Raw genomic sequence first — 23062 nt, 5'->3', positions numbered from 1 at the left:
AGTCCATCTGTCCTCCTTCCCCACCCCCACCCAAAACAGCCGTTGGCTCACCTTGGCGTGAAGCTTCGTGATGTCAGGTCTTCGCTCAGAGAGGTTGAACAGCTAGAAGGAGAGAAAGGAAGACAGCATGAGGAGATGAGGGTGAGGAGGGTGGCAAGGGGAGAGAACCATGGCAAGGAAGCCCGCTGGTCCCAGGAAGGACTGTGGCATCATCGCCAGCTTCCTCTAAAGAGCCCATGACAGCACACAGCAGAGTGCTGAAGTACTCCCACAGCGAGGGTCCTGGCCAGAAACCAGCCATGAGCTCCCTGGACCTCCTGTGCCTGCTCTCGCTCTCTCCCCGACAGGAATTCTATCCATATGTGAATGTGCAGGTGAGTCCTGGCAGATGCACTGCCACCAAGAGGAACTCAACTATAGGTCTTTGGGATGAAGAGGGAGGGAGAGAGAGAGACAAGAACACTCAGCCACCCCGCTTGTGAGCGGATGTCCCAAACGGAAGACGAGAAGGGTTGGAACTGGTCTCTGGTCTCACACGCCTCTCGCCACACTGAACGTGGATCCAGTGGTATAAGATGATAATGAGCTGGCAATCTCTGGTTTCCACATCACACGCTGACTTTAGAACCTCACCCCAAGAGGTTGCAACTTCTCTGTCACCAGACATCCTCCATCAGAGGGGCAAACCATTCTGGTGGGCCCAATCAGCCCCTTCACAAGCCTCTCCCAGCACATGCCCTGCAACGCCTGACCACATCCCATGGAATTCCCCAGTCTCTGGAATTCCTGCCTCTACCTCCGAAGGGGGCATGCAGAACTTCCCACCTCCACTCCACTGCCTGGGAAACTCAAAGGCCACCGTGTTGTGTCCTGGGGAGAAAAGGGGGCAGCCCAGTCTGGAATAGGCAGGATAAAGAGAGGGGTAGAGGGGTAGCAGGGCACCAAGTCTCACAGAACCCTGGACTCCTGAAATCAGAAAGGATCTTAGATGGATTTTCACCCACTCTTGCACTCTGTAAAGGAATACACTTTATTATGTTATGATGGCCATCACTCAATGAATGTCCACTACCTGCCAGGACTTTACATCTAACAGCTGGCTTAATTCTCTCAACAACCAAAAGAGGTAGATCTTAGACCCACTTTACAGATGTAGAAGTAGTGAGGCTAAACAGCCAAGATCACGTAGTTAGTAAGAGCAGAGCCAGAATTTGAACCCAGGACTTGCTGATGTTTAAAGCCAGACTCAACAATGCCCCAGTGCAGCTAACAGACGGATCTCTATAGTGGTTGAATAGTGTCTTCAAAATGTCAGTCATGTCCGCCCAGAACTTCAGAATGCAACCTTATTTGGAAATAGTGCTTTTGCCAACATAAGTAGTTAAGGATCTCAATATGAGATCAGCCTGGATCTAGAGCGGACCCTAAATCCAATCACTGACGTCCTTGTAGGAAGAGAAGACACAGAGGGAGACAATGAAGAAGGCCATGTGGAGATGGAGGTGGAGATTGGAGTGATGGTCTACAATCCAAGGAATGCCACCAAAAGCTAGAAATAGGCAAGAAGGGATTCTCCCCCATGGGATTCAGAGGGAACATGTCCCCACCAACACTTTGATTTCAGATTTCCAGCCTCCAGAACTGTGATAGAATACATTTCTGTTATTTTGAGACACCAAATTTAAGGTACAGTCATCCCTTGGTGTCTGTGGGGGATTTGGGACCCCTCCACCCCACCATGGATAGTGGATACCCAAATCCATGGATGCTCAGGCCTCTTATATAAAATAGTGTACTATCTGCATGTAACTTATGCATATCCTTCTGTAGACTTTAAATCATCTCTCGGTTACTTATAATACCTAACACAATATAAACGCTATGCAACTGGTTGTTCCGCTGTACTGTTTTTATTTGTATCGTTTTTTATTGTTATTTACTGTTGGAGTTTCTTCTGAATATTTTCAACCCATGGTAGGTTGAATCCACAGAGGTGAAATGTGGATAGAAAGGGCTGCCTCATTTGTTCCGCTGGTCCCTGGGAAATGAAGACAGCCTCCTACTTCCCACCTCAAACACCCCAGGGGCAGCCACTTGAAGTTGTACAGATCAGATCCATGGGTCCAGTCCCTAGGCACCTCCCTGTAGAATGGACCTGAGCCCTCCTCTGGGGCCAAGGACGGATCCACCTTTCTGCGTTAGTGTAGACCACCTCCAGCACCTCTCTCCTATGTGTCAGGCAACTCCTCTGGGCCAGGCCAAGCCAGGTACCAGCAACCCAGGGTCCTTTAAGATGCATGTTGCCAAGACTCGGCCCTCAGACTTCTCAGAGCTACTGACCCTGTGCCAGCTCTGCCACTTTCGGACCCTGCAACCTTAGGCAAATAGCCCCACCTCTCTGTGCTCCAGCAAGTACCTGCTTGCTAGGGCTGCTGCAAAGGCTCAGTGCGTGGAAAGCGTTGGAACAGGGCCTGGCTAGCAGCAAACGCTCGATAACCTGAACTCTTCCTGTTACTCTCCTCCTGGCCAGCACACACATGCACACACAGAGTTCCAGATGCTGCATTCCAGCTGCAGCACACTCCTTAGCGTAGAGCTGGGCTGGAGAGCGACCTAGACTCAGGCACGAGAGCTGCCTGGGAGAAAGGGCAGATAAACAAAGGGAAGACGATGTGCTGGCACAGGGGCTGGTGGCAGGGATACCAGCCACGAAGAGGTGGCGAGTAGAGGGAAGCACAGAGGGTGCTGGACAATGGGCGCGAGGCCCCATCCTCACCAGGTAGTTGCCTCCATGTTTGGACTTGAGCATCTGGGCCACCTCGCGGAGGTTGCTCCGGAAGTTCTCCTCATTGGCTGTGCTGGGGAAGGAGACAGCGATAATCCTCTCTGTGACGTACACCAGGTCCAGCTCACAGCTGTCCTCCATGGTCCGGCTCACATTCATGTTTCTAGGGAAACAGCAGGCAGCGGAAGGTCCAGATCAAAATCCAGCCCACAGGGAAGGTCCCAGATAGCTGCACCCCATACACACCCTATGTGACCCCCATATGCAGCCCAGGGTGCTTAGCTGTTCTTCGACCCAAGGCCAAGACCAGCGCTTCTTCTGGCAAGGGCAGTGTGGGCTGCATGGGTGTCCCGGTGAGAACAAGCTGGGTAGGGCTGGCAAAGACCTCAGGTGATTTCAGAACCAAACTGTGATGACACCAATTCTTGGTTCCCATCAGTCCTGTGGGCTTACTGCCTTCAACCTGTAACTCCAGAGCTCAGAGTCAGGGCCCGACTGGCCGAGAAACCCAGGAGCTCTGGCTCCCAACACACTGTGGCTACCTGGCCAGGCAGAAGTCTCCAGAAGAGCCCAGACCACTCTGGAAGAGGAAGGAGAGCCTGCGCTGGGCTCTCTCCAGCCCTGGAAAGGAGCCTTCCACTGCCCGCCCCTTGCTCTTGAGCCACGGAGCTGTAGAGTGGGCGGGAGGCCTCTCAGGGGAAGGGGCAGCTCAGGTGACACGTTCACCTGGGTTCCAGGTAAGCCAGACCACAGCACACATTCCAGCCCTCCCAGAGGCAGGCTGACTCCTGCCCTTTGTTCTTTGGCCTTCTACCCACCTCTGGCAGCTCCCACTGCCTGCCAGAGCTGATTCTTGGCAGCAGCAGCCTCCCGGATTTCTAAGGGCCCAGGAAACAAGAGGGCACTGAGCCCTTGCTGCTGTGGTGGCAGGGAGCCGCCAGCACCACACGTTTCCCGGAGAGGTAGGGAGGCCCCCAGGCTGGCCACCCCTCTCCACTGGGCAGTGGGTGAGGAAGGGAAGGGCTCACATCTTTACATCTCTCCCAGCTTTTCTTCCAGGGGAAGGGTCCAGGATGCCCACTGGGGAAGCACACCTCTAGCTTCTAGAAGCACCTCCCCCATCCCTCCAGCTTCTTACCCCATCACCAACTCGCTCCCCTCTATCAAATGCAGGCAGTACTCCCATTTCATTCTGCAAACTTTTCACCACAGCGGGATAAAGTGGACAGTGGAGGGCAGCAGGAGGAATACCACCAGAGTATTTAAAAGTGATGAGGGGCTGGGCACTGTGGCTCATGCCTCTAATCCCAGCACTTTGGGAGGCTGAGGTGGGTGGATAACCTGGAGGTCAGGAGTTCAAGACCAGCCTGGACAACATGGTGAAACCCTGTCTCTACTAAAAATACAAAAATTAGCCTGGCATGGTGGCATGTGCCTGTAATTCCACCAACCAGGGGGGCTGAGGCAGGAGGATCACTTGAACCTGGGAGGCAGAGGTTGCAGTGAGCCGAGATCGTGCCACTGTACTCCAGCCTGGGCAACAGAGCAAGACTTTGACTCAAAAAAAAAAAAAGTGATGAGGGCTCTCTGGTACTGGAGAGAACAAGTACCCAGATGCCTAGGAGCCATGAAGAATCCAGACTCCACAGGGTTCAATCCCAGCCCAGGTGGGGCGTGGAGATGGGGTAGCCAAGGGCAAGGCATGGCAGGACTTCTCTGGTGGAATATCAGGGACCTGAGTGGGATCAGGAACCAGCAGCCAGAGGTAAGGAGAGTTTGACTCTGAGTCCCAACCACTTCCTGTCCCTGTGGAAAGCTTCTCATTGCAGCTGTGGGGGTGAAGTTCCTATTTGAAGCCATCTGCCTACCCAAGGACAGTTCAAGCCATATGCCTACCCAAGGTCGCCATCTTGTCCCAGAAGACAGTAACCAGTCTGGGACAAGAAGCCACATGCACACATACCTGCAAGCAAGTGGGTGTGAGGGCGGGAAGCCTCAGCTAACCTGCAGCACCCCTCCTCCCCCTCCTCCAAAACCCTTCTCTGTCCTGGCTTCAAGGAGGAAACTAGAATGTCAGAAAAACTCGCAAGCCAAGCTCCTAGGATTTCAGCCTCTCCCTCAGCACAGGACGGGGAGCCAGAGGGGCCGTGCTGGTGAGGGCCAGGACTCAGACATGGACCATCCTGGGTGCTGACCCACCCCTGTCCACAGGCTGGATCCTGGGAAGGACGCAAAGGTAGAACAATGTCACCAACCGGACAGGCTCAGCGTCACACTCTGTACCCACCTGCCCAGGTCTAAAAGAACAAGGGGATTCTCTAAGGAGCCACCTCCAGTCTGGACAGCGAGCAGCTGGGCCAGAAACTGCCAGAGGCTTCAATCTACCCCAGGGCTGGCATTTACAATTGTCTCAGGAGCCTCAGTGGGTGAAGGTGAGGCAGAGAGGGAGGGGGCAAAACAAACTCTCTGGGTTGCCAAGACACAAAGTCCACTGTGCATCCCCTTCCCCCGGCCCCTGCCAGCCCAGCCAGATAGGGAACTTTCCTTTCATAAACGACTCTGCCCAGTCAGAACCCCCTGTCTGCAGAGAGGAAGAGATCCAGCACAGGCCTCGATGCCCACCAGCCCTAAACATAAATCCAAGTGCTGCCTCTTGGTGGCTGTGTGACCTTTACCAGTCACCTCATCTCCCTGAAACACAGCATCTATCAAAGGGAATAAAATACATACCTTATGGGGTTGTTGCAAGGACTAGATGAGCTCATGCAGGTAAATAAAGACTCAGCTCACAGGCTGGCTAAGAGCTCAAAACACAGCTGTTGCCAAGGGCATCTGCAGGCATCCTCTCCTGTGCCTTTCACATTTGCCCACGCTCCCCACTCGTGGCTTTATGGCTGCAGTCTGGGGGACCCAGAGGCAAGACTTGACAGGAGCACCCACAGTGATGCCCCTGCTTGCAACTCCACCCCCTGCCCCTGTGGACCAGGCATACCTGATGGGTTGGAGAAGGGGCTGGTTGCTCGGGGTGACCCTGGTGGAGCCCTGGGAAGGAGAGAAGAGAAGCAGCATTATGCAGGGGTGGGCAGGATGGTGGGAGGGGCGCACCAGAGAGCTGTCTACGGGAGCAAACACGATCCTCTTCTCCTTTCTCTGCCAACATTCCGGCCCTGCCGCCTTAACCCTTGCAAAATCACAGGCTGCCGGAAGCCAAAGCCATCAACACTGATTCCACGTGAGGGTGCCTGCCTGTGTGCCAGCCCCAGAGGGACGAGAGGAAGAAATCCCAAATGTGAGGAGTACACCCCACCAGGCCGGTGCCATCCTCACTGAGAGCACACTCGACAGTTACTGAATCAATGGAAATACATTTCACTCACCAACACAAGAGAAACCCCAAGAAGAGAATACCACCACCACCATGAAAGAAACAGGAAGGATGAGAGTGATGGTGCCCCTCTGTCCTGCCATCGTCAACCCATACTTCTCTGCTTGAAAGCAGAAACATCGAGTCATTCAATCGAGTTCAGAGACCAGAACAGCCAGGTTGGTCATGCAGGAACCAAGACGAGGTCTAGGGCAGTGAGCCATGCTCCTGAGGACCCGCTGCCCAGCGCCTGGGGGCAGACAGTGGCCATCTCACCCACTCCCATTTTCAGAGCTGTTGAGGGGTACAAATTTAAGCAAATGGACCCAAAACATCCCAGGGAAGCAGAATGGCATGGTGGGTGTGAGAGCCAGGGTGGGAGGCCCACAGACCACAGAATTTGGGTTCCAGCATCTTGCTGGGCAGCCTTGCCAGGTCCTTAACCCCTCTGGGCCTCTTGTAACATTACATGTGAATTGGGATAACCTTCAGGCTGGCAGGGAGGATCCCAAGGAGTGATGCATATAAGGCACTGTGTATCACCTGGCACTCGCCAGGTCACAGCTGTTGTTTTTGCTGTTACTTTTGTATCAAGAAAAATGAAAAGGGTAGTTACAACCAAACATTCATCTCTGTAGAGAATCTACACCCTACATCACCTCTGCCCCCAGCAGCCACCCATCCTTCCAGCCACCTCATAGGACACAGAATTGGGATGCCCAGCTTCCAGGTTCTTAGACCTCCTGAGCCCATCGACGCCTTCCAAACGCCCATATGCCTCTCAGAAAATGGTCTTTTCCTGCAGCGTCTTCTTGGAGGAGACAGGACCACAATCTTACAAGAAAGGAAGAGACTGAGGCGCAGAATAACTCACCCTCAAGTCCCTGGGAAGTTGATGGGCAGGCAGGATTCACACTCCAACCTGGGGCTTGAGAGTCTCTAAGAAGGGGAGCCTCTGCAGCCCTCTCCTGGCCCTGCAGTCCCCCCCAATAGGGGGACTCCAAGGCCCAGTTCTCAGCTGAGCCCCAAGTTAGAGCAGCTCTGCTAAGAGGAGGGTCCTCCATCCAGCCATCCGAGAGAAGGCTCTGTCCAGAGTCTCCTCTGTCCCATCTGTCCCAGCGGCCTCAGAGCGCTGAGCAGCCCCGCAGCAGTGAAGAAGGGAAGAGCCAAGTGGGGCTATGGGGAGTTTCTTAGTCTCGCAGCTCTTCTGGCCCTAAGGACTCCAGTTTGCATGAGTCAGGCTTGAGGAGGGGTGGGGGGATTAGAGAGGGGTGGAGCTGGGGTGGAGGGAGTCAAGGAGAGATTGTGTTTGGTTTTCAAGACCCAACCCAGGCTGTTCCAAAACTACCCTCCCAGAGGAACACAGAAACCCAACACCTCATCCGTCTCCATCCCACTGGTCACTAATGAGGAGTCCCTGACTCTCCCCAGACCTGAGGCCCTGCTCCAGGCCCCAGGGCCACCCTGCTGTAAATAGCCCCTCGGGTTTCATCTGTTGCTGATCCGTAGCCACTTTTGGAGGAAGCCACCACAGCTGCTTTGAACAACTGGAAGCCACAACGGTAGCCAAGGCGTGAGGTGTGGCCGGGAGCATAGGACCAGACCCAGGGAGCTGGAGAAACACAATGGACCATATTGAGAAGGGCTTGGCAGGGGGAACTGGGGAACCAAGGGAGCTGGGAGCCTGCAAAGGTGCAGGGGTAAGCAGGACAACCAGGGCAGGAGACCTGGCTCCCGTTTCCCCACCGCCCTCTTTCAAACATTACAACACTCCACATTCCTCAGCCTCCCCACCCCAAAAAAGCCAGCGAAGATAAATAAAAACTTGGCCCAAACAGAGTCTGGCCAGGCTGCCTCCAGAGGTGATAAGGCAAAGTCCAAGCCCGCTCTGCTTCACCGGGCGGGTCGGGGAGGGGAGGCATGAGGAGGAAGCCGCCCTGGACAGTGACCCCACTGCAGAGGATGCGGGACGAACAGCTGGGACTGTCATCCCCTGATGAATCACTGGGCTGCCCTCTCACTGATGGGGCTTCCTGTTTTCTGCAAAGTTTGGGGGCACGTGACCATTGCTGGCAGAGACCAGACATGAACGGTAACACGTCTGAGTGTTGGTGCACACCAACAGACAGAACTCAGGGAACAACAAATGGGCGGGGGGTGGGGGGCGTGTCAGCAAACACAACCTACTGCTCCAAAAACACAGGTGACCTCACCCAAGGCTAGAGGTGGGTGCCTTTGGAAGCAAGCCTAATCACATAGGCTTTTTACAAGCAGGGTGGGAGCAAGTCAAGGCATCCGGTCATCCCTGGGCCTCCAATCTTCATGCTCATTCTCTCATTCAGCAAACATTCACCAAGTGCCACCAGCTGTGTACCTGGCCATGTTCTAGACACCAGAGGACGAAGGAAGTAAAGTCCTGACCTCAGAGAGCTTATATTCTACGGACAATGATACTCACCAACAGACCCAGTGTGAGGAGTAGAGGTTCATTTACCCATCTGTAAAACGGGCACAGCACAGTGCCCACATCATCTTCTGCCTACTCCACAGAGAGCCCCTAGGCAAATGACTACAGGGCCTTACAAACTTTATTTTAAAAAGAAAAATAAGCTCTCTGCCTGCCTGTTATCCTATTATTTCCTCTCTGGGGATCACAAAGCGCTTTACCCACATGGCTTTGAGCTTATTCCTAGCTCCTCTCAAGACATAGATCTATTATAGAACTTTTCCTTCAACTCTCTAAACACCAAACAGAACTCTCCCCTATCCTCACCTCCAAAACACAGCCTTTCCTTTGCTGAAAGGGCATCATGAAAGGAGATTCCATAGCCTCCCAAAAACAAGGTCTTACTGTTCTCACTGTCAGGAAGTTCCTCCTGGTATCTAACCCTCATTCTTCCTGCTGCAGATTCAATCAACTCTTTTGCCTTGGTCCTCAATGCAGACAAGAGCCGATCACCACTCAGACACTACTGGATGGCTCAAGGTCTATGACCCCAGGTTCTGTGTTCTGCTGCCTTCTTCCCTGCCATTAGGCAAGAAGCAGGAACCCCCAGCCTTGGGTGGGGTTGGTTTGAAGCAATGCCTCTGTGGGAAGAGCCCTGCCTTCCTTTGAGGTTCACAGACCAAACATAACAGCTCAGGACCAAAAGAAAAGCCGTTTCCTGAACCCAGGTCCCCAGAGGGGCACAGTTGGGAGGAGGGTCGGTAAGTGAACACCAGGGGCCTCTTCAGGCAGCCAGAGATTGGTGACCGACCGAAGTCAGAGGCCCAGCCCCATTCCTACATCTCCTCTGGGGGCTGCGGCCAACCCCCCACATAGCACCCCCTTCAGCCACACCCCTTCCCCTCTCCTTCCTGCCCACTAGTCTGGATTTTTCCAAAACAAAGTACGACACAAAGTACGACTGTCCACAAACTCCACTACACACTAGCTCGCCAGGAGGAAAACAGCCATTCCTGCCTGTGAGTCCTGGGCCATGGGCCAGAGACAGCAAGGCAGCTCGACAAACAGGCACATTATTGCAGCAGCAGGCCCAGGCCCTCCTCCCCCGGAGTGGACAGCAGGAGAGTCCCCCGGCTGGGCAGGGGACTGCTTCAATGACCCTGGGGTCAACCCAACCTGAGACAGGTGACAAGAGCCTGAAAAATTAGGTTTTCTCCTCTTTTGCCGTCCACAGGCTATTCTGGAAGCTGCTCACTTGCTTACGTTTCCAAAGCTCACCTTGTCCCTCCTCCCAAATCCAGATAAGACTGCACCCTTACCCACCCCAACACATAGACACACACAGACACATTCATCCCAGATCACCAACACTTTCTTCTAAAAAAATGCAAAAGAGCCTTAGTCACAACTAAACAGCCACCTCTTTCTTCCCTAGGTGCGCAGACCAAGGTCGTGCAAACTCTTGCAATCAAAAGTTCTTCTTGATGTCTGACTTCACTGTCTCGTCCTGTAGCTGTAGTTGACAGGATCCATCTGATGGCCCAGGCTGGGGATGTGGGGACAGCAGCTCAGGATTTGGCTCCTGAGTGTGCCCAGACCATTGGCTAGAAGGCCTGGTTCACACACCATCACCTTGTCCCCTCGCTGAAGGATAGGGCAGCAGTCCCAGGAAGGGTTGGAGAGGCGTTCATCAAGTCATGCAGCAATGCCAAGCCTGTTTCCTCACCTATAACGTGGACTCATAGCCTCTGCCATACAGGGGTGTCATGAGGCTCTCAAAACACAGCTCCCGGTCCTTAGTCAAAATAACAGTAATAAGAACGGCTCACATTTACTGAGCACGTATGATGCATTTTGAGTACATCGAGCTAGTACATCCTTGGTAGTAGGTACACACAAAAAAATTAGGTTCCCCCTGCATCTCAGCCCAAGAAACATCACAAACCTGGACAAGGGCCTCTCCCCCGTATGAGTACACCATGCCCAGAGGAAATCACCCATACCTTGAGCAGAGCCTTCCCCACTAATTTGAGAGGCATGCTCCCCGCTCCTCCTGGAGGGGCCCCAGGCAGCCCTAGGGACGCTGCCGCTTTGTAGGGCTGGATGTGCAGGGCTGCCCCAGGGCAATGTGGCAGTGGCAGTGGGCTCACCGCAGGAGTCAGGCTGCCTACACGAGCTGCCCCTCCTGCTCCCCCCGCACTCCCTCCAGGGCCCTCCCCGCCATGGGTCAGGCAGCTGTCAGATGATAGGGCCTCGTGCCATCAACGTCTACCCCTGTGCCAACCACCAAAACCACTCCCTGTTCCTCTGCAGCCCAGGGCGGGTGAGGATGGAGGGGCCAGCAAGGGGCACCATCAGAGAGGGGCAGGGAAGAAAGAAGAAAGCCCCACTATGCTGGGGGTCTGCCCCTGGGGTGTGGAGACAAGCCCAACCCCAAACGGGACTCAAGGCATGTGCCCTTCTGTGGGGTCCTTCCATTTCAGCCATCTGCCCCTTCTCCTCTCCACAAAATGCGAAACAGGAGCCCAGGGGGACCGAGAGACACATCTCCCAGCCTCCTCCTACTAAACCAGCAGCATCTAAGCTAGGCAGTGGAGCTCACCATCTTCGCAGACTGCTGTCTCCAGGGAAGCAGACTCTACCACCTCCCCAAGGACTAAGACCCCCTAAGAGTCAGGGCTCCTTCTTGGCCTCAGCCCTCAGTCCCCCGGCTGTGGTTTTGCACATTTCCCCTTGCGTCCATGGCCACTCATCACACGCCAGGCTCCTGTAGCATGCCCTCTCTCCTCCTGCCTGCCCTGAGCACCGAGGCCTGGCGCAGCCATAGAGGAATGAGCTCCGGATCCCGCTTAGACAGAGGCCACAGCCAAGGGTGAGGCCTAGTCCATATGGAAACAAGCCTTCCCACAATCCCAGCCTCTCCTTCTAGAGAGGGGTAAGGGAAGTCCACAAAACAAGGCATCATCCTCCTCCCGCCCCATTCCCCCTGGCCACCAGGGGCCCAGCCCCATCCTTCTTTTCCCCAGCCACACTCACGTTGTCCTCGAGGCTTTTCCGTGTGTTTCCACCCCGGGAGGCACCTTCTCCCTGCAGACAGAGAAAAGGCAGTCAGAGAGGGGAGGCAAGAAAAGTACCCAAAAGGCACCCCAGTCTTCTACCTGCTGGGTTTGTTAGGAATGGCAAATGAGGAGGCTGGCAGGGGGCCTGGGAAAGAACTGTGGTGTTTGTTTCACATTTCTTTGCCCATATCAAGGCCCCTCAGAGCTAGCCAAACCCTCTCATTTACAACTCACAACCACTCCTGTGGGAGATACTATTATTTCCATTTTGCAGATAAGAATACTGAGGCACAGACAGCCCCATGCCTTGCCCACAGTCACATAAGTAGAACCTTGGCGGAGTCAAGGTTTGAACTGAAGTCCTTCATCTCCAAGCCCATGATTTCATGCTGGCCATCGCCATGAGATCTCTCTCAGAAGCTAACCTCAGTTTCCCCACTGCAGAACCAACCTTCTTTCCTCCCTTCACCTTCCACACAGCCTTGAGGAAACTGTCCGTCTCAGCTAGATCCGAAAGCCCTGTTTGGAAAGCTCTGCCTGGCTTTCTCACATTCTGCATATTTCATAAGGAAGCCCACATTTAACCACGGGCTGCTCCCTCTCAGCTCCCACCCCGCCTCTCCCTCTCTGCCTGCCCAGTTCCCTAGCAGCCCATTTCCAAACACACAGGGATCGTCAGATGCCCTGCTCCCAGCGTCAGCAGCCGCCCCACCACTTCCCCCTAAGCTCCCCAAATCTACTCTGGAAGCATTTCCCCAGCCACATCTATCCACTCTCCCCCAAACCCACTCTCCACTTCCGGCCTTCTCACTCCTACCCACGCTGCTCCGGCTCCCCCCACTGCCACCTGCCATCACTCACCGTGTCCACTACATTCTTTGGTGCATTCTCAGTGGTGACGGGCTGTGGACAGAAGGACAAACAGCATGAGGCCTCAGGGCAGACATCCCAGGGATGGGCTCTCTCCTCATGGCTGGTGGCCCTGATGGGCAGAATGCCCCCCGAAACAGGGACTGAAGACTCAGGCATAATCTGGCTGGCCACAAGCACAGGGGGAATGGTTTGGCATTTGGAAAGCCATCCTAATAGTGCTAGAGCCATCCAGTTCTACAAAGCCTCACCGAAGACCCATGCTCAGTGCCCAGCGCCAGACCTCTGGTTCATACAGTTGCTGACACCCTCAAATTGGGAGGAGTCAATGACCTGCAGTGTCTCATTTAGTCTTAAGAATCCAGGGAGGTAGGCACTATTATTACCTTTACCCCCACTCTACAGATAAGAAAGTTAAATGACTGAGCCAAACTCATCAACTCTAATAGGGATGGCAGGATTTGAACCCCGTCTTGGGGCTCCACATGAAATCCCAGCAGCCTGAAATGTGCAGCCAGCCAGTCTCATTACTTCAGTGAGCTTTCAGACACCCACCATGGGGCCTCATAAACCTCAATTTCCAAGCACCAAGGCTCTCCTCCATCAGCCCCAGCCCCTAAACCCTTCTTGCCTATTCCCATATCCAGGTCTTTTCTTGTGGAATGCCTTCCCCTCTTCCTTACATAGAGGGCTCTCTTCCTCCAGGAAGCCCTCCCTGGTCACCTCAGCAAGTGGGGATCTCTTTCCCACCTCTGAACTCCAATCGCCTCCCTGTCCGGTCCTTAGTGTATGAATAATCTCATCACGGAAACATATGACTTGATTGTTTTATTTGTGATTCTTATTCTACCTTCATCCAAAATGGATTCAAAGCAACATTTTGACCAATTCATTTGGAAGCTCCCTCCTGCCAGGGCTCATGATGTATGCATAGTGGGCCATAAGTCAACACCTGTTGGCTGATCCCACCCCTTACCCTGGCACCCTCCTTTCTTCACCCAGACCAACAGAAGGGCTTCCGGCTAAAGGTGGTCTGATTTTTCCCCGTAGCAAGAAGAGAAACTTCCTATGCCAGGCCCACCTCCTGAACAGAATCTAGGGCTCCATTGCCAACTTAGTGACATGGTTATGGGGCCCTCGAATTGGGTGGAAAGGCCTGAGCACAACTGGAAAGGTTCTGAAGCAAACCTTGGTGAGAACAAGTGTGACCCAGTGTCTTGTGTCTTGACACAGGAGGCACCTGCTCCAACCCCACCCCTGAGACCTGAGGGATGAGCTGCTCATGTCTAAAGGCAGGGGAATGGACAGAATGACCTCTGAAAGATTCCGGCGTCAGGGAGGCAGCGTGGGCCGAGATGGGCATGGAGGAAGAGACTGGGCTGGCGGAGGTGACAGTGCTCTCTCCAGAAATGGCCCAAACGTGCTCGTCTACCCCTACTGCCTGGAAGACAGACGGCTGAGGCCAAAACTCCTCTCCAGGGGATGAAACTTCCTGAGCAGTTCAGGGCCAAGGAAGCTGGGGATGGTAGAGGGACGATGGGGTCCAGGCACAGGGGTCTTGGGGACAGGGGTCAACCCCTCCCACACATCTCCTCCACTCTCCTCCCCGCTGAAAGGTCTACCCCCTCTCTCCACCTGGAGTCTGAGGATGGCTCTGGAGGAGTAAAGATGCCAGGTTCTGCCCTCTTTCAGCTCAGTCCTAATCCTAACCCACTAACCCCCTAACCCACTCAGGGTAAGCCTGAGCTCTCAGAGCTGCCTGCTAGTCAGGACCAGGTGCTCCCCTCAGCCTCCAACCCAGCCCCACCCATCCCTTAACCAGGGTGTCAGCCCGCCGGGGCCCTCTCCACCCCCTAGCCTTTCCCTTCTTCTCCAGGGGCTCTGACATTCCCACATGGAGATCTGAAGTCGGGCAGAAGAGCCCAGCTGCCTCCTCTCAGAGCTACTCTGGCCTCCTGTGGGAAGGAAGGGAACCCTCAAAAGGCAGATCACAGCAGAACTGAGACGCAAAACAAAATCTCCCAACTCGAATGCCCTCACTCCTGGCCTGTCCGCTATCCAGCCTCCTAGAATGTACAGACGTGGAGTGGGGTAGACAAGCTACAGATGATGCACCTGCCCAGGCCCGTTCAGCGCCTGGAAGAGCCTCTCTTCCACCTCTGGATAAAGCCTCCTAATAGGCCTTGACCCTCAGCAGAGCATGAGCCCAGGGGTCTCAAACTTGAATGTGTATAGCACCACCTGGAGGGCTGTTGACCCCCTGGGCCCCCCAGCCACCCCCCTACACACACACACACGGTTAGAGCTACAGTGGGACCCAAGAACGAACATGCATTTCTACCAGGTTTCCAGGCAACGCAAGTCCCAGATGATTCTCTGAGAACAACCAGCCTGAGCTAGCAGCCCCCTTGCCTCCAAGCAGGACAACTCCAACTCGGAATCAGCCTGGGAGCAGGTGGCAGGGTTTAGACCTGCTGCTGCCGCCCGAGTCCACATTCCAGTTCTCTCGGCTGCTACCTAGCTATGCAACCTCAAGCAGGTCGCCTTGTCCTTCCTGCTCTGCAACAGGCCTGCACAGGGTTATTTTGTGGGGCTCAAATGCAACAAAGCACATAAAGCATTTAGAAGAGCGCAAGACACTCAGGAAGCCCTCAGGACTTGTCCGCTCTCACTATGATGTCTCGTTAGCGCCCGCATATTCCCAAGGCCCAGGGCCTCTCCAGCCCACCCTGCCTCACTGCGACCCTCCTGCCCCACCCCTCCTGGGTCTGGCATGGTGCAGACAAGGGAGCTGGCATCAATATTAGAAACCACAGGCCTCAGCAATGCAAGAGAAACTTTCTCCTCCTGCCAGTGATCATCTGAGCACCATCCCCTTTGCCCCCACCCCTTCCCCATGCCAGCTGGAGGCAGGCCACAGGGCAAAGCTTGCCAGAGATCAGATGCCTTCAGCTTACTGGTTGAGATGCTTTCTGAGAAGCTAAAAATTTCCAAACCCCCACCCCCCACATCATCTAAACACTTGAGTTGTCCTCCAGTGTTTGCAAACACAGCCCAGCATGCGTGCTGCCTGCCCCTCCTCCGCCTTCCATTGCAACTCTCCGGGAATTCAAGTCTTATTTCTCTGTTTCCCAACCACTGCAGCCCTGGGGGTACCGGGAATGAAAAAGGCAAGGGACTGGTAAGAGGAGGGTAGGGTCCCCTGCCCTGCAGGGAGACTGCAGCCAGTGGGAAGCCCTACCATTGACACTGCCTAGTGAGTATAGCTGGCACTCCCGGGACCCTCTGGATCCAAAGCCCCTGACCATCTTCACTTCATTCCTGGCCAGGATATTTCTACACCTGCCCACCCCCATCCCCCACACGCACACACCATCCTTGCTTGCCACTCCTAGGGACATCAGCTCTGAGAGGGACTTAAGACATCATCTCCTCCATCCCCGCTTCACACATGGGGAAACTGAGGTGCAGGCAGGTCTGACCAGCCTAGCTTTTCATGGCGAGGTTCGTGGTATGGCCAGAGCTGGCTCCCAGGTTTGTAAAGCCCATTGCCAGGCTCATGTCACTGCCCTCACACTTAGCCCTCAGCCATCCTGCTGGCAGGGTGAGCTGGTGCCTCCCTGCAGGCTCTTCTCCTTCCTCCTCAAGTCAGCTGTAGAGGGATGAAGTGGGCGGAGCCCAAACACATACAGACCCCTCTGTCCGACCCCACCCACTGCCCAGTCCCAGGACAAAGCCTGGAGCTGAAGGTCCCCAGGCTTTCCAAAGTGAGGGCAGCTGACTCACTGTGCCACCGGGGTCTTCCAGATTCCCCCAGGAGGGACAACTCAGAATCCAGCTTAGGAGCAGGTGGCAGGGTTTGAACCTAATGCTACCTGAAATCAAGCCCTGCTCTTAGCAGGGGCCCTCTGCTCTACAGCCCCAAACCCAACAGTTAGAGCAAAGCGAGGTGAGGACTAGGGCAAAGCCCTCAGGGTGCAACATTTCAGAAGGTATCACTGTCAGGTCCTGTGAGCGCACTTGCATAATCCTGAGGAATTTGATTCCAAGATTTGACTCCTCAGATCTTGCACCCTAGAGGCCTCACTTGCCTGGCCCTGGCCCTGGTCCCGGTCCTGAGATGCCTTTTGACAAACTTAGTGCAGGAACTACAACTATTTATTCAGTGCTGGCAATGCCTGGAACACAGTACTGGGCGTTTTACCTTCCTGATCACCAGTCCATATAACCACCCTGGGAGGTAAACACTACTGCAGGTACAGTTTAGGAAACTGAGGGCCCGGGAGATTTAGTGACTTGCCCATGGTTACGCAGCCCGTCTGTAGGAGAGCCGCTGTTTGAGCCTTGCTCCTCACTTCCCTCATGCCAGCTCTCCTCTCCCTGGCAATGATCTACAGGCAGTGCCTCTGATAACTGCCTTCCTGTGGGGAATAAGTAAAGACTAGTTGTAGCAGGCCCTCTGCCCAGGTCCTCAGAAGGAAGACACTTCTTAACCACGCTTCCACAGAAAGAATAGGAACTGGGCTGCAGTAGGAAAGACTGAGATCAGACAACAGAGAGAACTTCCTGAATTCTAGGGGTCAGGAACTTCAGGGTGGATAAGGGAAGCTGCATATCCTTTCCTCAGTTTTTTTCCAAAAAAAGGCACACATGTCCTCTCCACACATGCCTTTACCTCCTCCATTGTGTGGGCCTGAGGAGGGGCCAGGAGGGGCCTTTCTGCTGGAAGGAGGGGCCTTTCTGCAGGAAGGTTAGCGGGTGGCTGCCCTAACTGCCTGGAGGCTCACACAGGAGGACACTGTGGCCTGCAAGGAGGGTGGGCTGGGAAAAATGTATCTGGGAGCTGCTGTTTTGAAGGAAGGAAACAAGGTGGGGGGAGGTTCCCAAGCCTGAGCCCAGGGCTGAGGGGAAGGGGACTGGGGAGGGGCGTGCGCAGAATGCAGACAGCCTCCGGGGGAACATTCCGTGCAGAAATTCCTCACACCCTGCTCCTTTCCACCCTCCAACTAGCCCCACTCTTGCCCCCTGGGAGGCCTGGAATCTGGGCAGTTTGGGGGCCAAAAAGACCCCATGACATCACAGCTACTGCCATGGGCAATGAACTGTGAGGTCACCGTCACACTGCCTGTCCAGAGGGGAAGGAGCTGGGAGTCCGCAGGGAGGGCTAGCGAGGGCTGGAATGGCCTCAGACTCAGGACTCAGAGAAAGTTATTCCAGGCTCAAGCGTTCCAAAAATAGAAGCATAAGCAGATGCAGGGAGGGGGTGAACCGAAGGGAGGGCAGGGGAGCGGTGTTTGTTTATGTGGCACTTGGAGCACGGCAGGCTGTGAGATGGCACGTTAGAGGCATGGCCCCATTTAATCGCACCCACAAAGCCCCGTGAGAGCCCTCTATCAATGGCATAATCACAAAAACAAGGCAGTGGCAGAAGGCAGCCGAGGGAGAGGGTGCTTTCTCTGTGCCTCGTGCCTCCCCTCCCTTCACTGTCACAAGCAAGGACTCTAGAAGGAGCACTTTGAACACCTTTCTGCAAATGAGGAGACGGAGTTTCCAGGAAGGGTGGCCGCTCGGTGTGAGATCAGGTCTGTCTGAGACCTCTGAGGTCTATGCCCACCAGAGCCCCATGCTCTCCGCTTGCTCAGTCTTAAGGAAGTGGGAGCCAATAGGTGAGAGCTAGAGAAAGAGCATCGAGCAGACAGGGCTGGCAGGGAACGCCAGCACCAGAGCCTGGGACCCTGAGGTACATCTGCTCAGTTGCTCCAGGGGCCACATCCTCTCCCAGCAGGCCCAGGCCACCAGAGGAAAAAGAACAGGCTCCATGTGATTAAAGGGAAAGTTATGTCTGATTTCCCAAAAGGGGAGGGGCCTGGCCAGACCACACCTATCCTCAGCCCTTCTCCCAATTCACCCCAAGGGGCCCAACACCCAAATCCTGGCTGAGGCTATGCAACTGCGGACACCCCCACTGCAGCTGGCTTGCACAGGCTGGGATATTTCGGGTTCCCTCTTGCCATGTCCTTCACTGGATGTGGCTCTCCTCCTCCACTTGGCCAGAGTACTGGAAGGCTGTGCCCTTCCTCCACGCCCCTCCGGCCACCCTTGCCTACAGCCTTGAAGCCACACTGAGCATTCGTGCCAGCCCCGTCCGGCCGACCCTGCCCTCCCCTGGCAGTCCCTCCCTGCCAAGCCACCCTGAAACTGGCAGCAGACTCCCAGCTCTAATACCCTGCTTTGGGTCACTTCCCCATTCAGGGACACAGGATAGCCCTTAGTGCTGAGCACATCAAGTTCAAGTCCGCCAGTGTGGTTTGTGGGCTCCTCCAATATCTGGCCCCTTCTCTCTCCAGACACACCTGCTTGCTCTCTCTTCTCCAGCGTGCAGCCTCTGTCCACAGCTGCTCAGGCCCACCAGGCCTGCCACGCTCATCACCACCCCCATTCCTGCACCACACCACTCCCACTACCAGCCCCAGGCAGGGCCACCAAGGGTTGTTTGGGCCTTGGTGACACAAGATTGCCAGGTTCTCTCTTCCCCCCAGCAAGAGAAACTTGCTCGAAACACTTGCACTGGACTGCCTGGCCCTCTCTCAGACTCAGCACTTTGTACCAAGGTCCTACACCCTCTCTGCTTCAGCCCTGCTACCTTCCAAAACACCCTCCCTCCTTCCCTCCTCTCTTCTATTTGCTCCGGTCTTAAACTAGGCTTGAACGGAAGTCAGCTTTCCCTACCCACCACAGCACGAGCAAATCACTTCCTCCCATGAACACCAAGGCTACCAACTCTGGTCAGAACCCCAGAGTAAGGCACTATTTCCATAGTGTGGTTCACCCTCTCCCACGGAACAGAGGGTTCCCTGAGGGCAGGACCCTTCACCCAACTTGGGTCTCTCCCAGTGGGGGTTACCGGGGAGGTGTTCGGTGCATTCAGGGATGCCTTGACCTCTGTGGATGGTGTCACTTTGCAGCCCAGCCGAATGGCAGGACCTCAGTCAGTGAGCCTGACAGGTAGCTCCCCGGGAGGGAATCTTCCATCAGCTCGGTGCCTTATACCTGACAGATGGAAATGGTTTACAGCAATGGAACACCAGCCCCCATCAGCCCCAGGGAGCTGTTTTAGGTAGTAAATGCCCTTCTTTAAGGAGCTCTTTGAACCCCTTTTGGCAAATGAGGAGACTGAGTTTCCTCCTCCTTCTGACAGGCTCTACCTACCAAGTTCTACTTTCCAGAACAACGGAAAATGAATCCATTTGTCTTTCAACATATTCTCACTCCCCTTCCGCCCCCATCCCATGTCTTCCCTCTCTAGGCTAAGCAGCCCTAAGGTTCGCACAAGTTGGGGTTTTCAACCTCCCTCCCCATGCTTGGCATCCTCTTGGGAATGCAGTGCTCAGACTTTGCCCCTCCCCTTTGAAAATTAGCCATTTTTTCAGGATTTCCCAAGGATGGCCACCCCTAGCCTGCCCGGTGGCTGGAGTTCAGGCCGGCTGAAGTGACTGTCCATCACCTTTGAAGGAGCGAGCCCGCGCGCTGAAGCTCAGTGCTCCACTCACTTTCTCTGCTCCCGGTTAACATCACACCCTTCTCTCCTTCCGTGAGGCCACACAGTGCCTTCTGGCCTCAGATCTGACACTGGGAGACCCTCAGAAAGTCACTTAAGAAGATCAGGGCCTGTTTCCTTATCTGCAAAAGAACAGGATGGGACTAAAGTCCTCTCCACCCTGTGGCACCAGGTCTGCTCCACACCCATCTGTCTTCGAGAAGCCCTGACAACTGTGACAGAAAAGAACTCACAGCCCCAGCACGCAGAACAGCGCCTGGCACTGAGGGGTCCTAAGCCTGGGGGTAGGTGCTCAAGAGATATGTGTTGGTAGGATGGCTGGATGGTTGCATGGATGGACAGACCCTCCCCCAAATCCCAAGCCTACTAGCAAACAGAAGCTAGCTGTCTAGAAAGAGGGGACCAGGAGAAACCCATCACTCGGCAACATCAGGTACTTACATCAGGAGCAAGCACGGAGGGCAGCCTGGGGAGAAATGCAGACCAAGAATCCACTCCTGACCCAGCCCCGCCACGGCGAGCTGTGTGACCGTGAGCAAGTCAGCTAGTTTGCTCCACTGCACAGTTTGCCCCTCCCGTCTTCCCAGGATGGGCTTGGGCCTGCCAGCCTTCCAAACAAGTCACCGTGGGCTTCCAATGGCCCCATATCATGGAAAAGGCTTTGAAAACGGGAAGTGCTATGCAAGTAACAGTGACATCAGTCATTATTAGTGCTGAGGAGGGTGAACTCTTGTACCAGACCCCCATGTAAGAATCCCAGCTCCCCCTTTGAATAGCTCTGTGGCCTTCAGCTTCAGTTCTTCGTCTGTGACATTGGAATCATCCCAGCACCTCCCTCGCTGCACTGCCATCAGGATTAAATCAGTTTATTTTTTTAAAGTTTTTAGAATGAAGCTCCGCAGATATGAAGTTCTGTTAAAGGGTTAAATTCTCACTGTAGCTATTATTAGTAATATGGGTGAAACCAGCCTCCTCGGGCTCCCATGGTGTCCCTCCGCAATCCAAGCATGATTTCGTGCTGGGCACTTCCCATTCCCCCATTCACCTCTTCTCCTCCAGACTCCCCATCCCGACCTACAGACCTCCAAGTCACTCTGTAGAGACATTCTAAGCCCCTGTGTTGCAGCTGCCCCAGTGTGAGGAGAAGCAATTTGCACGCCATTCATCCCCCAGTCCAGGTCTCCTGCACACAGAAGGCCTGACATCTGTCGACCTTGGTGGCCACCCCATTTGGCGATCACCCTTAAAAAATTCCTTTGACTCTTATTTTTCAAAAATCAAGAAAAGCTGCTTCAGCTCTTTCCAAGGATCAGGAGCATGCATGGAAAACAAGCCCTCTCACCTCTCCATCCTGGCCCACCAGTGCCTCACAGGAGGGTGGTGACCCTAGGACCCTTCTACCCAAGGTCTTGGGCAACATCTGTTGAGTAAGATGAAAACATAGTTGAAGATTAAGCCACTTTGCCCTGGCTGGCCCGGGTGCAGGCTGGGAAATGTGTTTGGCTGGCAGGGCCTGAAGCTGGGCAGAAATTCTGTGTCTGGTAGGAGGGGTCTTAATCCCAGCGGTTAGAATTTAAGCAAGATCAGTGAAAGGCCAGAGGGAGAGCTGGAGCTGAACTGAGACATGAAGAAGACATGACACACAGAAAGACAGACACACTGTGAGGGACAGAAAACGGGCAGGGAGGCCGGAGAACAGCCTACAGGGGCTGAAGGGCAGGCAGCAAATGGAAAAGGAAGGAAAAATAAAAACCCGCCCTTTCCTCCCTCTTGTGAACCTGTTCAAAGCACTTGCCTTGCCCGCCCGTGAGGAAACAGGTGCTGAGTGCTCTCGGGGAAGCCAAACTTTCTCCCGGTTTCCCCTGGGCCACTTTCCCACTCCCCAGGGACAGTAGCAGGGCTTCCAGCTAAAGGCAGCTGCCACCCTCCCTCATGGACTCCCACCCTTTGAACTCGACAGCCCCACCCACTAGCCATAGCAGTCCTGTTTATTGAGAACCTAATCTACCAGACATTGGGCTGAATGCCTTCCTTCCAGCCATTCAAGAAACACATATAGAGCACCTACTGTATGCAAGGCAGTGGGGACACAGCATCGAACCAAACAAATAAAAATCCCTTGTCCTAAAGGAGCTTACCTACTGGCATGGGCAAAGCTCCTCAAACAAGACAAATAAGTAAAATACATAGCGTAAAACACACCATAGGGTGGTACGTGCTGGGGGCAATAGAAGCATGGAAGGGGGACTGATGCTGGGGAAAGAGAAATGCTGACACTTGAGTGAAGACTTGAGGTTCAGCTGGGCGCAGTGGCTCACGCCTGTAATCCCAGCACTTTGAGAAGCCAAGGCAGGAGGATCATTTGAGGTCGGGAGTTCGAGACCAGCCCAGCCAACATAATGAAACCGCATCTCCACTAAAAATACAAAAATTAGCAGGGCATGGTGGTGTGTGCCTGTAGTCTCAGCTACTAGGGAGGCAGATGCAGGAGAATTGCTTGAACTTAGGAGGCGGAGGTTGCAGTGAGCCAAGAACACGCAACTGCACTCCAGCCAAAAATAGAAAAAAAGACGTGAGACTGGGGAGAAAGCCTTGTGAGTATCTGCGGAAAGAGTATTCCAAGCAGGGGGAACAGTGATTGCAAAGGCCTCGAGGCATTATGTATGTTCAAGGACCCGCAGGAAAGTCCAGGCAGCTGAAACAGAGCGAGTGAGGTGCTAAGAAGGAGATGAGGGGAAAGAGGAAAATCACAAGACAGAGGTGAATGAGAAGAAGCTGAGGCGAGAGAGGAACCACCTGGTTCCTGGAGCTTTTGCTCCAGGGAGGTGGGCCAGCATTGAAGGGCTTTGAAAACAGATGCATCAAATGGATGAATGTGCTCACTTTGGTCTTTTGGCAGCCTTACAGTATAGGTACCATCACTAACTCCCATTATGAAGAAGAGAAATGGAGGTCCAGGAGGTTAGCAATGTCAGGGTCA

General features: G+C 54.4%; 1 protein-coding gene across 18 annotated transcripts in view; it reads right to left on the bottom strand.

Moving 5' to 3' along the window:
- Window positions 1-23062, bottom strand: part of TNS1 (tensin 1) — a 204574-nt gene that overhangs the window by 94860 nt on the left and 86652 nt on the right. For 13 of the 18 annotated variants that reach the window (XM_032278268.1, XM_032278266.1, XM_032278265.1 and 10 more), the window contains 5 exons: window positions 12516-12557; window positions 11632-11682; window positions 5778-5827; window positions 2777-2948; window positions 52-102 (listed from right to left, as the gene is read on the bottom strand). In XM_032278268.1, the coding sequence (XP_032134159.1) occupies window positions 52-102; window positions 2777-2948; window positions 5778-5827; window positions 11632-11682; window positions 12516-12557 (366 nt within the window). The other 5 variants (XM_032278267.1, XM_032278283.1, XM_032278275.1 and 2 more) reach the window with 4 other exon arrangements.

Source organism: Sapajus apella, unplaced genomic scaffold (genome assembly GCF_009761245.1).
Source record: "Sapajus apella isolate SASKATOON/1434 unplaced genomic scaffold, GSC_monkey_1.0 scaffold10, whole genome shotgun sequence".
In the NCBI taxonomy this organism is placed as follows: domain Eukaryota; kingdom Metazoa; phylum Chordata; class Mammalia; order Primates; family Cebidae; genus Sapajus; species Sapajus apella.
The sequence above is the reverse complement of the archived record's forward strand: the minus strand, read 5'-3'. Positions and strand labels throughout refer to the sequence as shown.